The following is a 14,536-nucleotide window of genomic DNA, read 5'->3' on the forward strand; positions in this document are numbered from 1 at the left end:
TCTGACCTCCCATCTGTGCTTTGTCTTCGTGACATTCAAGCTGAGGTCTCAGTTACTTGCACTATACTCAGTGGACATGTAAATACCCCGAGTTGTTGTGTAACGCTGTCGAGTGGTGTTGGTTACCAGAAAATGATCTCACGCCATCTTTCGCACTTCTCAGCGACTGTACACGAAAAAATTCATCTTTGTCACAGAATGCGCCTGGGGCATGGCATCGACGAGGATGTATAAGTATCGCCTATCTCTACCCACCTCCAGAAGCAAAGAAGACAGCATCTCCAACGACCAAATTTCAACAACCAATATTTATCGCTTTGTTCAGAACTTTATCTAAATCCTTCTCAAGCAAATATGCCAGCCACCACCTCATCCATGCTCTCCACACTCCTCCTCGCCATCCCTCTACTCTTCCCCTCGACCGCCACTGCCGCCGCAGTCGTCAAGAAAGACGTATCTTCCGCAGTTATCGTGACTTCCGAGGCAGCCCTCGTAGACGCAGCCGTCACATTTACCTCGTTCCCCAGCCGCGCCCAGTGCCTGTCCAACCAGAGCGGAACCCGATACGCGAACCCCGATGCCGGCTGTTACCATTTGCCCGGGCAATCCATGGATGTCAATGGTATAGCTGGTGGTTGCCGTGGTGTGTATTCTCGTCTCTTGATGGTTGAATACGAAGGCATGAGAGCTGACATGTCCTGCTCAATGCAGTCTTCATTTACGAATCCGAGAACTGCGATGGTGGCGAACGGCAGGTCGGTTCCGGAGAGATTTGTGTGGATATCGAGAGCTTCAATACTATCAAGGTTTTCTGTGGTTGAGTGGGGGTAGCTCTAGGTGGGTTGTTGAGGCTGGATCCTGGGGATCTCGAATGAGATTTGAGGTGGGAGTGAGGTTTGGTTTTGTGCTGTCGTTTCCTTGAGTAGTGCATTCAACATGCGACTCTTATATTTGTACCGCAAAAACGCCAGTGTGGGTAGCTTGACCAATGAAGCTATGATGTGCTGAAGACCAAACTCTTAACGAGATGTTTCCGCAATCGTGAAGTGTGCCCTTGATGTATTAAAGCGAACATGAATCTGCTACCACGAAAGAATGCGTTCAAGGCTCTTGCTCATCCATTGCTTCGAGCCGCGTGCGGACCATGTTAGGATTCGAGTGTCCTTGTTCGTCGGTCCAGCATTTCAACACTTCTTCGCGCATAATCCTGCGTGGAGCTCTCTTGCCTGTGAAAAGTTCGAATTGAGCGAAACCTTGTTCAGGCAACAGGTCAAGGCCATCCAAGCAGATCCATGATGCTGACGCTTCCTCGCGAACTTGTCTTGTCAGTGGCGTGTTGAGCGTTCGGTAAGCTAGTTCTATCACTACACCTCCAGAAGGAGATTGCATCCATTGGGTGGGTAGCGTAAAGTCAGGCGATGGTTCATCCCCTACGGGATGCGTGGGTATACATGATACAATGACTGTCGGTGCGCGGAGATCCTTTGGCCAGGGATCGGTCCTTGACTCGAGTATGCGGAACGTGGGTTGAGATCCCTGGACGAACGATGGGAAGAGCTTGGCTGCGGTTGGGCTTGCAGCTAATGCGGAGAAGTAGCTGACTAGCTTTTGTGCGTTCTTGATTGTTCGGTTGAAGATCACGATGTTCTTGATGCCAAGCTGTAGCATGGCATAGATCGCCGCCCTAGCCATACCTCCAGACCCAATGACCAGGCTAGAGGTGGTCGTTGGCCGAACAGCATTAGCGGGAGACAGACCTCTTCGTATACAAGATCGGATGCCTATCCAATCTGTGTTGTCGCCAAACAGCGCTTTGACAGGTCCGGATTGATTCCGCTCCTGGTAGAGCTCGACACCATCCGCATCGGGAATACTGCCATCCTCGTTGAGGTGGCGAATTGGGAGAAGCGTGTTGACTGCTCCAATCGCTCGAGCGTGGCGGCTTAGGGAGTGAGAAAGAGCGACCGCATCCACCTTGAATGGTTGGCTAACTGCAGTGCCGCCAAAGTTTGGCCGTCGTATCAACTCCCGTATGTTTTCATCCAGTGTTGCAGTTTGAAGGCGGTCAAAGTGGTGAGGCATGCCACACGCTCGATATGCCGCATTGTGCATAGCAGGGCTAAGACTATATCCCGCTGCGGCACCGATGATGTAAAACTCCATAGGGTCATATGTAAATGAAGCATATAGGATATGTGTAGCTTCTGTCACAGTAAGCCATGACGTTTCTGGGTTTCTTTGTGCTCTGGTTTCAAAATCTGCGCTCTTTCGTAGCTTTTCTGGTATCACAGGAGTCAGAACCTGGTTGAAGCAAGCAGAACGCCGGCCAGCGCGTCCGGTGTTGTAACATATTATGGGTATTCTCGGTGACTTGGCGTATATAGTGTTGCGGAAGGATTGAATGGCGGCGTTATCGTCCATGAAGTTCGCTGGTCGGGTAAAGCGTACCAGGCTGCAGCCCAATCGCATTGCTGTATCGTATTTCTCGAGCCAGAACACATCGTACCAGTCCATGGCTGCGTGAAGATGGCCGATTATCTTGGTTGAGCCCCTCGACGCAACGATTGCTCGGATCAGCTCCTCGTCCATGGTGAGATCCACAGTGGCGAACTCAGGTGCCATTCGTAGACCGTACCACAAGTTTGCCAGGTAGGACGTTGTGGAATGGCCTGAATGTGCTGAAGGCGGCATCGTGTGAAATATTATCGGGGTCACGGTACTCCTTCGCACTCTGAATATACTCTTGCTTATGTTCTCCGCGTGATCCGCTGTAAGCTGTGCGGGTTCAACAACTATCTCGAATGCGTCACAGCCAAATTCCAGCTCTTCAATGTCGACTTCTTCAGGCGTAAGATCTGATAGTTCAACCTGAACGGCGCATGTGTAATTTCTGAGCTCCAAATCGACATACGATAATGGGAAGTGACCAGGGTCGAGTGTGGGCGCGTCACTCTTGATCTTTCTGCGGGTATTCGTGGGAGATAAGATAAGTGCCAAAAACTTGAAGAAGGTTCTTTCCGCTCGTTTTAGCGTCAGGAAAGCTGGCACAGAGGGCTGGTGTGCAGGTGCAACCGAGAGGTGAGCTGCGTTCGTTTCGGATATGTTGTAGAACTCGTAGTTCGAGCATCGCCGGAAAACCGGAGTACTGAGAGCAAGCAACTCTCGAACTTTGGATTCGTCCGTATCTAAGTATTCGCGTACACTGCGCACGTCTCGTGTAATGTGTATCACTGGGTGCGATGCCGAAAATTCATGCAGTAGAGCTTGGCTACTGCTATCCAGCGGAAATCCTCCGTTGCAGACGATAATGGCGCCTCTGCTGTGGTTTTGTAATGTGTCGCGTAGAATCTCCTCCTGCCGGAGGCTACGGTTCGAAGATCCAAACTGTTTGCGATATGCAGCGGTCGAGAAGCCTGTTGCAGTGTGGAAGACACTCTCCATGTCGATGACCCTTCGCTGGCAGGCTACTGAAGCCATCATTGCCAATGTTGCTTTGCCTGTGCCATGCATGCCAATGAGCACGATAGACGCCCGGGAGTCAAACATTCTTCGGCATTCGTACTGTGTGGGTGCTGGTGTTGACCTTGCCGAATTCGGTAGACTTCGCTGTTTGGACGCCGGCGGAGATGGTGTTGGCAGCGAAGCTCGCCCGTCCATCGCTCCGGTTTCCTTGTTCATTGCCGCAAATGAACGCTTCGCACCAACCGTCATGGACGCCATTGTTTACGGGACTTGGAATTTAGAAAAGGTAGTCCAAAGTGTCAACAGCATGGAGCAGAACATGGTGCTGCAGTTGGCAACGACGAGTGCCTTAGCGAAACACGTGATAGCGGCGAGCCCCGCTTTTCCATGGGGATAAAACTTTATCCTGGTGCGCAGACGCTTCCCCGGCTTTCTCCAGTGCCTCACTAGGTAAGCTCGATGGCTTCTTTAGCAAGATGCTCGACCACCCCATATCTGGGTAATCACCAATCTGCTCTTTCGGCAAGGCTCTATGAGGCGCTTTCGTGTTCTTTGTGCGACGGCGAACGATCGCTGCCGAACCCATGTCTTTGCATACCCAGGAGAAACGCCGCCAGGCCACACAAGACATACCGGTAAAACGGTTTCGGGTATCAAGAGCTTGCGATCAGTGTCGCAATGCCCGCGAGAAATGTGACGCGAACCAGCCCAGCTGCTCTCCCTGTCTGGATGCCAAGCGCACGTGTACATACACGTCAAACCCGAAGAAGCGAGGGCTCCAGCCCGGCTACATACGCAGTCTTGAAATGACACTGGCCTTCATTTTCCAACAGCACACTGAGATTGAGACTTCAGTACACGATCAACTGGCCCAGGAAAACACGGTCTTGCTAGCGAGGGGTACTAAGGACTCGAATCGTTTACACAAGAGCTGGACCAAGAGCAGATTCTGTCGAGATGTTACCAAAGCATTGTCTGGAGAGCAGATAGGAGCAAGCGAGGACAGGCCGCCAAGTTCAGACGAAGACAGTGAGGTGGACACTGAAGATGCCACGCTTCTCCAGATGACACCAAAAGCTCAGTCTCAGCATTCGGTACTAGCCCTACGTGACTATCTTGATGAGTGCTGACTTATGCAGATATCATGGCAAAGTGACACGAACTACATGCCGCAGGCTATGCGCCCACCTCCATTACCGGACCTTCATTCTCCGCGTCTGCAACAATCCACAGGATCTTCTTCCCTTACCCCCCTGCCGACAGACTGCTGGAGGTTGATCGAGATATACTGCACGTATACACAATGCTGGCTGCCCATTGCGGACAAGCTTGAGATCCTCAAGCTATCGTATTCCTATGCGGAACAAGGTTTGGCTCTGTCAAGCGATATGCCCAACTCGGGAAGTTATGCAGAAATGTGGAGTGTATTTGCAGTCGGCTCTACGCATGATGACGCGAGTCTCGCAGGAGATAGCTATCATCCATGGCCGTCCGGAAGACTTTACGACATCGCGAGGCAACTTATCCCCAATGAGCTAGGCAAATTCGAACTTGGTCACGTCAAGGCCCTTCTCAACCTAGCATTATTCAACATTCACGGGAAACTATTCGATGCTGCCTGGCATCTTGTCGGCGGTGCTTTACGACTAGCCCTCATGCTTGCAGAATCGCCAGATGCTATTACACTTCGGCTCAAGCATGTTATCTCGAGTTGTTTTGTGCTTGACAGTCTCTTGGCCTTACATCTCAAACGGCGCCCGTACCTCGACAGGGCCGATCTTTCGTGGATGGGCAAGATAGAGGAAGATGGCATGGAAGAATGGCAGCCATGGAGTGGGCATCTCAATCTTGGTCCATCACGTCTGTCAAACTCTCCGACACTCGCTTTGAGCACTTTCAACGCTCTTATGGAACTGGTTGACATTCTCCGATGTACGTCCATGGAGCGGACAGCGCCAAACTTTCTACATGAAATGATTGGCCGACTTGAGATGTGGAAGTCTGCGTTACCACCAAAACTCGATTATATTCGGAAAGATCCACCTTCTACACCACCGACCCCACCTGCATTGCTGCTCCGATTCACTTATCTCGTCACTGCTTTTACTCTCGTTCCATCTCAGGCATGGCTTCAGCAGATCTTGGACATGTTAAACATTCTACAACAGCAGCTTGAGGTCACAAGAATGCCAGCTGTCATCACCTGCTTATTACAAAGTATCAAGAGAAGCACTAATAGTCTGGCTCTGGATCAACCGACACATAGTCGAATTCACGAGTTATTTGCTGCTCTTGGCCATTCATCACAAGAGACTTCGGACAGGGCATCATCGGGTTTGCGATCGATATCGGTCACTTTAAGAGACGCGTCTTCGGAGGATTCTGGAACCGTTCAGACCTCTCCGCAGTCTCTCGTCTCACAACATAGCGGTCCGTTCACCGATCGGTACCAGCAACCGCCCAACCAGTCTACTATGGTCCATCCAGATATGAACGTTAGTCATGCAGGTCACAGTCTGCAACCATTTGAACCCAACCTATTCGATTTTGGAATGGCCGGCCCGATCTTCGACCCCCATGATCCTTATAATGCTTTAGTCTCGGGTGATTTGGGAAGTTTCCTCGACGACTTCGCTTCAAAGCATGGTGCCAAGAAATTACAAAACCAACCGCAGTTTATGGAGAACCTCGGATTTTCATCGGAAGTAAGCATGGCCGATCTATTGGCGGCTGATACTGGCCGTTTCATGCCTACTGCGTCGAACCTAGGCGTAGATAACAGCGAGGAATCTCCTCAATTCCCGCTCAACACTTTCTACGATGCTGGGTGAGCCCGACTGCAGGCTCTTCACTTCAGAGAATAGGCAATACCCAGCTATTGGAGAAGTTCAGAACAGCAGAGTCAACACGTATGCTTCCATCGTTCTGGGCGTCGCATTCAGGAACGATGCTCGATTGTTGGGTATCTTCTACATATAGACTGTCAAACGATAAGAAGCACAGGAAATTGAACAAGAAAACCACATGAGCTTCCACCTCATAGCCGCGCATACTCGGCTTGTCCCACATTGCTTACTTCGTTTCGAGGTCTTTCCATAGACACCAATGTATCATACACTGCACCCGTGCCAAGCTGCAAATCATGGCACATGGCATGCCACGCGGCTGCAGCGCGCTGTGCCAGTTCTTCGACGACCCCCTTATCCTCTCTGTTCATGACTCGATTGAACAACTCCATGCTGACCCAGCCCTCAAACCCAATGTCCTTGATGATGGCACGTGTGACATCCTTCACGGGCAAGTACGCTCCACGACTAGTCTCGCCATAAAATAGCCTGCAGTTTCTGCTCCAAGACATGCGAGCTGGCTGTTCGGCGTTGTAGAAGGGATGACCGGGAAGCAACGGCCGTGCGAGACGCTCGGCGTCGACGATCTGAATGAAGAATATCTTCTCTTTGTGGGGTTTGATCTGGGCAACCAGTCGTTGTATCGATTCGCGAACTGCCTGATCAGCTCCTACGACCTTTCCAGATTCGGCGGTAGGGTCCGCATATATCCTGCCCAAGATGTTGAAGCTGTCCAGGCAGATGCCAAAGTTCGGCCGATCAACCCGTTGTACGATATCCCAGCACACTTCCCATTTGTCAACGTGTGTTCCCCAGCTTAGGCTTTCGTATGCGAATCGGATGATTGGTGTCTGTTGCAGCCCAAGGTCTGCAATCTCTCGAAGGTCACTGACGATGAGGTCTGTATCGGAGGATGTCTGGTTGGGGGGTAGAAACGACGAAGGGACTTGGACTATGTCTGTTCGGAGGACATGCGCTAGCTGCATCCAAAGCTTCATCTCTTCGACCCGCTCAGCGTGTCGCTTCCTGTCCAAGAGACCCTCATAGTGCATGAAAGGCTGCAGACATATGATCTCCAGGCCCAGGGAAGAGCAAAGATCGTAGACTGAGGCAGCGCCAGCCAGTAGGTCGGATGGCTTGTCGGACCCGGCGTGATCGACTAGGTCCTCGTAGAAGAGCTCGATGCCCTCTAGTCCGTGTTTCGCCGCCATGGAGAGTTTGTGTTCGAGGCTGTGGCCAGCGTAGCATCGGCCTAGCGACATGGAGGAGATACCTGGGCGGCACGGCATGATGCTGATAGAAGGTAGATGATAGAAGATGGAGGATAGAAGATAGAAGATGGAGGATAGAAGATAGAAATGGAGGCGTATGTAATATGCAGTATGGTATTGTGAAGGTGGAACTACAGTGTGAATACTGAGAGGCTAGCTATCATACTTGTGAAGCTGATAACATATCTATAAGCAGCTGGCGTACATTCAAGGCCGTTCATAACCCACCGATATCCTGATCAACGCATCCTGCGACCGTTGCCTACCATGCACATACGCATTGAACCTTCCTCGTCCAATCACGCTCGATGAGCACTTGTCGCTCGCCATCCCGGAGTAATGTTGGAAAATGGAACATACTCCTTACGCAACCGCGATGTGCCGTGGCAAGCAGTAGGCAAGCCCAGCCTGGTGACATCTTGGTGGTGCAGATGGAGGTTCGGCGCTAGCCGGGCGGAAAAGAGCTCACACCCGTGCCCAGGTGCACCGCGCCACTTCGGTCATCGGTTCCCGATCGAAAAATGGGCCGTATCACTCTTGCATCTCCAAGCCAAGGCGCGCTATGGGAAAACACATGAGAGGTATTCTATGACAGCTTTCTAAACGTTCTAGTGAGCCACACGCTGTGATAATCCACAGTCTCGTACCAGCAGCTAGACGTTATTGCTGCATAAGGCCGTAGAAGCGCAGCGGGCAGTTTTGGACACCGGTGGTTTTTCGCAAGTATCCATGGATATCATCGGTTGGTTGACGTATTTACAACCACTCTTTCGACAAGAAAGATCCGACGCCTTCAGTGACCCGGGCGTGCGAAACTGTCCGGCTGTACAACCTTGGAATTTAAGCACCTGCAATAATACATCATCAACGACCAGCGCGAAAGCAGAGTCCGCACCGACCTGACAGCTGAGCTAGAGGCGCTTGCTCTTCTACGCGACCACGTGCTCGGGGTCAAATGCCCGTGGAGAAAGCGTTCATCCTGCCGGTAATGATTAGCGGTTTCGAGCCGACGTAGCCGACACGTGTGAAGGCGTTGTCTCTCACGTCGCGGAAGGCCAAACCGCCCTGTATGCTGTAGGGGCTATGACGTCATTGGGATCGCTTATTGGACTTGAGGTCCGCGATCAAATCGCCCTGAGCCATATCGAAACTTATACTGATGACCTGAGTGATAAGGTCCTGAGCAGTGCAAGTCACGAAGAATCTAGTCATGAATGCGGATATTGAAGAACTCTCAGGTGATGCTTATTGATCATGATACATTCATTTGCACGCGGCTACGAGTGCGTGTTACTACATAGCACTCAAGCCATCTCAGTATGCTCATCTGCCCTTGCCTTCTCATCCCTGATCGTCAAGTTTACTTCCTCATTCTCCTTCATCCTGTCCACAAGAATACCATGCGCCTTGAAAGCGGGCTTGATGGTGAAGAGCTCGTCCATGCGCTCAAGTGGGACTCCCTTTGTCTCGGGTATCAGGAAGAAGACAAAAGGTATAGAGAGCAACATGAGGCATGCGAAGAACATGTATACTCCGTAGCCCATGGAGGCAAACATCTGGGGTGTGAAACGAGAGATGATGAAGTTCCAGAACCAGTTGTTTGCCGCGGCGAATGCCTGACCCAAGGAACGCGTCTGTTGGCTGTACATCTCGGAGTTGATGACCCATGGGGTACCGTTCCACGAAGGAGTGTAAAAGGCGGTCCAGAGGTAGAAGAAGAAGACTGCGCTGATACCGCCGGAGGAGAGTTCGCCCGAAGCGTTCTTGTTGTTCGTTGGGTCGGCGATCTTGATGTAGGCAGCGATGTACCACATGCACAAAGATCCACCTGATTAAGTAGTCAGTAAATGTTTCGTATCCTGTTGGTGGATTGAAGACTTACCTAGAGCGCCGAACATGAGAAGCTTAGTGCGGCCGAGACGATCGATGAGCCAGATGAGCCAGACAAAGGTCAGAACGCACTTGACGACACCAAAGATACCAGTTGTAAGGAAGCCTTCCGTGACGCCGAGACTCTTGAAGACAGTTGGAGAGTAGTAGTTGATTGCGTTGATACCGGATCCGTTCTGCCAAAGGAACAGCATGCCACCAAGGAAGATGCGGTATTGTACCTTGCGTTGTTTGAGCGCAAGGAACGGCTTCCAGAATCCAGGTCCGACCGTGATTCTGTCATGTTCGACCTGAGCATCTATGGCATCGAGCTCCTCCATAATATATGTGTGGTCTTGGGGAAGGTTACGGATCCAGCATAGATCCTTCAGTGCTTGTTCGCGCTTTCCCTTGGTCAGGCACCATCGAGGTGATTCCGGCATCCAGAAGGCACCAATCAAGAGGCAGCCGGCAGGAATGAGTTGCACAGCGAACGGAATGATCCATTGCTTATGGGACGGCTCCATCGTCTCCTGAAGACCGTAGTTGATCCAGCTATGAGTGTGTTAGTACGTGTGACTCCGAACGGAATCCAGGTTGCATGGCTTACAATCCAACGAGACCTCCCATTTGCCAGCCGAGCTCGTAAATACCGACCAGTCGTCCGCGCACAGCTGGTGGTGATAATTCAGAGATGTAGATAGGAACCATGTTGCTGCATCCACCAACTCCCAGACCTGCTAGTACACGACCACCAATGATCAAACCGAGGCCTCGGTCGCCATTGGCACCCAGCATCATGCCAGCACCCAAAATGAACTAGGTATGTCAGTATTCGCCCTGATATATCTGTAAAGTACTTGGGTGACTCACAATGAGTACCCATAGAATGAGCGACTTCCTTCTACCAATGTAGTGACTGGACGCATATGCTCCAAAAGCTCCGAAGAATGCACCAGCTTGGTACACCGAGACGATGTTGGCCTTCGTTAGGTTCAAGTCGGCGGGGTCCATCTCCGCGAAACGAAATTCCTCAACGAAGGACGGCAGGGCCAAAGTCGTGCCAATGAAGGCACTGTCGTAGCCGATCATGCATGCTGCCCATGATGCAATGCATGCTGCTGTGTAGACTCTCCAGTTGTAAACCGCCTTTGGTGTTGGTCGATCTTCGACGATGGTAAGGAGACCCATGTTGGTGTACCTAGGTAGTATTTCGATGTGCCTTAGGGAATCCAAAGTTGATGGACTCAGATGGCACCGATGAAGGTTGCTAGCCAGACAGGTAGGCGTAGCTTGAGCGAGATGAGGAGTACTTCAATGGACGAAGATCGGCCTACACCTATATATCCCGACCGAGAGGAACCCGGCAACGTGCTGTTTTGCGGAGTATGTGGAGAAAACGCCACAAACCCCATGGAGATGAGCTATGAAGGTGTCAAGCAGTTGCGCATGTGCTCATTGGCCGTCCAGTTCGCAGAAAGGTTGATGCTGAGCTTGGCCCGGAAGAATCGCTAAGCACCCCCAGGAAGAATTGAACATTGTGCGATTGCGGAGAGGAACCATGCTCTCGCCGACCCCAGACCGTTTCTAGGGACCTGGATTTTCGCGCCGGTCATGCCTAGTTGGGAAGTGAAGGAATTACCCACAGGGTTGGTGATGCTGCAGGGCCCGGAAACGCATTTACACGCGAGGTTTAGTGCCCGGGGCATCTTCGCTGATTGGAAGAAGGACGCAGCTGTCAGTCGCACACCGGACCGTCGCATAGCCTGCACACGCTTGACTCGCGTCTCCTCCACGCGCGACATGACTTTTTCCGGTCCCCAACGCGTCGAATCTGGGGTATTGGTGCATGCGTTGGACGTAATCATGGAGCGCTCGACTTCTACCCCGAATACCCGCTTTCCGAGGATCCAATATCTGGAAGAGCATCAGGCGTCACCAGAACGGCAAACCTCCCCAAACTTCATCCTCGTCTCCTAAGCACACGACATTCACACACACCATGTCTACCGAAACCAGCATACCAGAAGTCTCGCAAACCGAGCGCCATGGCTACCTCTTTGGTCACCCGATCGCCCACTCAATGTCGCCTTTACTACACAAGACCGTGTACGACAACCTTGGATTGAACTGGGCTCAATACCCTCTGGAGTCAAGAGACATGAGTCTGTTCCTGCAATTGATCAAGCATCCTCAATTCTACGGTATGCGGGTACATCAAGCAATCATATTGGTAAACATGACTAACGAAAGTGCAGGCGCCTCAGTCACAATGCCGCACAAAGTCGCCATACTAAAACACCTGGACGGCCTCACGGAAGAGGGAAGGGATGTCGGCGCAGTCAACACACTCTTCATCCAACAAGACGCTTCGGGAAACCGGTTATACATGGGCACCAATACCGACGTCATAGGGATAAGAGATGCATTTGCATACAACGTGGATCCAGCGAAGTTTGAGAACAAACCTGCGTTAGTGATCGGTGGAGGCGGCGCAGCGAGAAGCGCCGTGTATGCGCTGAGGAAGTGGATGAAGGCCAGTGCCATATATCTTGTGAGTGACCAGACAAACGCATTCCTCGAAGGTGGAAACTCGTTCTGACAATACCGCTCCAGGTCAACAGAGATCCCACAGAAGTCGCAGCCGTAATCGAAGAGTGCACAGCCCGCGGCTACGGCGACTCCCTCGTCCACGTCTCATCCGTCTCACAAGCACAAAGCCTCGAAGGTGTCGGTGCGATCGTAGCCTGCGTACCGAACTTCACACCCGTCACACCTGCCGAAATCGAGGCGCGGCAAGTCCTCGAATGCTTCCTTGCGAAGTCGCACAAGGGAGCTTTGTTGGAGATGTGCTACCACCCCACGACATGGACGGAGATTGCGGAGGTAGGAAAACAAAACGATTGGCAGATCGTGCTAGGGACAGAGGCACTGATATATCAAGGTCTGGAACAAGACCGGTATTGGACAGGGAAGGCCGTAGCGGATCTGCCGGTGGTGCAGGTGCAGGAGGCGATCGCCAGGAAGTTGAACGAAGCAAGGCTGTAGATGTTAATGGAATTGGACATACACACATGACATGCAAGGCGCGAGTGAATATGCAAGTCGTGAGTCAACTTGGAAAAGGTAGAATTGCAAGTCGCTAAGCTCCGGGCCGCGAGTAGTCTAGGTTGCGTACCCGCCGCCATACCTCGCGGACTGTCCTCTCTTGACTCTGTCGACCTGTCTCCGTGGGTGATGGTCCCGCAGGTCTGTAACGAAACATTAGCATACGCCTCGCTCTGGTTTACTGCAATACCGACTTACCTGATAGCCAAATATAACCGGCTTCCCAACCTCACTTCCTCTATAGGCGCGCCAGCCCAGTCCTCTGGTGGATTTGCTGTGGTCACTAAACCTCCAGCTTCTTGTAATATAGCAATGCCAGCCGCGACATCCCATTCCCAACAGCCTCCTTCCCACCAAATGTCAAACGAACCCATCGCAACATATGCCAGATCGAGTGTCGCACTCCCTAAACTTCTCACACCATGTACCATTCCTCCTCTTCCCTGCCTTCCCCCAATCTCAGCTGCCATGTTAACAAAACTCTCAATCTTGCGATGCATATTGCCATCCGGCGTATCCCGTCTATCTTTGCCCCATTCACAAGAAAAGACACACCCGCTAGGCGCTTTCTCTGGCATAGGTGGTATGGGATTGCGGACCAGTGGGAGACGTTGGGTTTCGTTGAAGAAGGCGCCGCGACCAGCGCAGGAAGAGAAAAATTGGTTCGTGAACGGCGCGTATATGACGCCAATGAGTGGTTTGGACTTGTAGATGAAGGCGATGCTGACGCAGAACATGGGGAAGAAGTGGATATAGTTTACAGTTCCGTCGAGCGGGTCGACACACCATGTTGGAGCGTTGTCGATTAGGTAGTCGCGTGATGAGCCTTTGCTGTAGGATTCTTCGCCGACGAACCTACTGCATGTTAACGTGCGCAGCTAGACGGGTTTCAAGTCAAGGACATACTTGTGCTGAGGGTAATTGTCAGCTATCGCCTTCTTGATAAACGCTTCAACATCCTCATCTGTCTCGGTAACCAGATCGACAGCATTCTCCTTCTGAACATGTTCATCCTGCCCTGTCGCATTCCCACCCTCTATTCGCAGTTGCGCAGCATCCATGAGCATCTTGCCCGCCTGCCGTCCCAGCTGCACAGCAAACGCATAAATCTCATCCAGCTCTTTTCTCGATATTTCCATCATGTTGATCGCGGGTATTGTGTACATGTCAGGTAGATGTTTGGCTAAGAAGAAACGCCATGGCGACCGACACGCGCCAGAACGAATCGCGTCCCAAATGCTCCGTCTGGAACCGTACCGGCTAGAAGCGGAAAGCAATCTGATAGCTGTATGTAGGGAAGTGGGACGTCATGCTCGCAACTGAGGGCAAGAAGGCCGATCGTTAGGGGTGGGGGTAAGGACTTTTCCCCTTCCCTACGTTCCGACAGCCATCGGAACCTCGGAACGAAACATGTCAAGGTGGGCCTACCCACGCGACGCGACAGACACACTACCTAGGCATCTCATCGCGGCCACATACTCCTGATATCACCACATACCTACAAAGTCCGTGACCAGGATCATCAACCCTCCTCGCCAGTAATACACGTTCGTAGGACATATCTCCCACCCCAACAGCTCAAAATGCCCAAATCCATCCTCCTAATAAACGGCCCAAACCTCAACCTCCTCGGCACGCGCGAACCCACAATCTACGGCTCCACATCCCTCTCCGACGTAATCACCTCCGCGCGCACCCAATGCACCACGCAATCCACGAACTTCGCTCACATCCAATCGAACCACGAAGGTGTCCTTGTCGATCGCATACATGAGGCACGCGGCAATGTCGACTTCATCGTCATAAACCCAGGCGCTTTCACACATACGAGCGTGGCGTTGCGAGATGCGTTGGCGGGTGTGGAGATACCGTTTGTCGAGATACATATTAGTAATGTGCATAGGAGGGAGGCGTTTAGACATCATAGTTATCTGAGTGATAAGGCGGAGGCGGTTATCTGTGGGTTGGGTGTTTTTGGGT

The 14,536-nt window shown here is 51.8% G+C and overlaps 6 protein-coding genes across 6 annotated transcripts; 2 read left to right on the forward strand and 4 right to left on the reverse strand.

The window, feature by feature from the left end:
• Positions 1 to 1,101: 1,101 nt before the first annotated feature.
• J4E92_000135 (uncharacterized protein) lies at positions 1,102 to 3,720 on the reverse strand (the record flags this gene model as incomplete). Its single annotated transcript, XM_051491554.1, has 1 exon — positions 1,102 to 3,720. One exon carries the CDS (start codon positions 3,718 to 3,720, stop codon positions 1,102 to 1,104), a length of 2,619 nt encoding a protein of 872 aa, XP_051357066.1.
• A 326-nt stretch (positions 3,721 to 4,046) lies between these two features.
• J4E92_000136 (uncharacterized protein) lies at positions 4,047 to 4,592 on the forward strand (the record flags this gene model as incomplete). Its single annotated transcript, XM_051491555.1, has 1 exon — positions 4,047 to 4,592. The coding sequence occupies one exon, from the start codon at positions 4,047 to 4,049 to the stop codon at positions 4,590 to 4,592; it is 546 nt and encodes a 181-aa protein (XP_051357067.1).
• A 1,907-nt stretch (positions 4,593 to 6,499) lies between these two features.
• Positions 6,500 to 7,597, reverse strand: J4E92_000137 (uncharacterized protein; the record flags this gene model as incomplete). The annotated part of the gene is made up of 1 exon (XM_051491556.1): positions 6,500 to 7,597. One exon carries the CDS (start codon positions 7,595 to 7,597, stop codon positions 6,500 to 6,502), a length of 1,098 nt encoding a protein of 365 aa, XP_051357068.1.
• Positions 7,598 to 8,883: 1,286 nt separating this feature from the next.
• Positions 8,884 to 10,639, reverse strand: J4E92_000138 (uncharacterized protein; the record flags this gene model as incomplete). Its single annotated transcript, XM_051491557.1, has 4 exons — positions 8,884 to 9,407; positions 9,462 to 10,003; positions 10,059 to 10,267; positions 10,322 to 10,639. 4 exons carry the CDS (start codon positions 10,637 to 10,639, stop codon positions 8,884 to 8,886), a joined length of 1,593 nt encoding a protein of 530 aa, XP_051357069.1.
• An 811-nt stretch (positions 10,640 to 11,450) lies between these two features.
• QA3 (Quinate dehydrogenase) lies at positions 11,451 to 12,496 on the forward strand (the record flags this gene model as incomplete). Its single annotated transcript, XM_051491558.1, has 3 exons — positions 11,451 to 11,652; positions 11,707 to 12,002; positions 12,065 to 12,496. 3 exons carry the CDS (start codon positions 11,451 to 11,453, stop codon positions 12,494 to 12,496), a joined length of 930 nt encoding a protein of 309 aa, XP_051357070.1.
• Positions 12,497 to 12,590: 94 nt separating this feature from the next.
• On the reverse strand, positions 12,591 to 13,698 carry J4E92_000140 (uncharacterized protein; the record flags this gene model as incomplete). Its single annotated transcript, XM_051491559.1, has 3 exons — positions 12,591 to 12,699; positions 12,755 to 13,411; positions 13,463 to 13,698. 3 exons carry the CDS (start codon positions 13,696 to 13,698, stop codon positions 12,591 to 12,593), a joined length of 1,002 nt encoding a protein of 333 aa, XP_051357071.1.
• Between the last annotated feature and the right edge of the window lie 838 nt (positions 13,699 to 14,536).

Source organism: Alternaria infectoria (assembly GCF_024043175.1).
Source record: "Alternaria infectoria strain BMP 0036 chromosome Unknown scaffold_1, whole genome shotgun sequence".
In the NCBI taxonomy this organism is placed as follows: domain Eukaryota; kingdom Fungi; phylum Ascomycota; class Dothideomycetes; order Pleosporales; family Pleosporaceae; genus Alternaria; species Alternaria infectoria.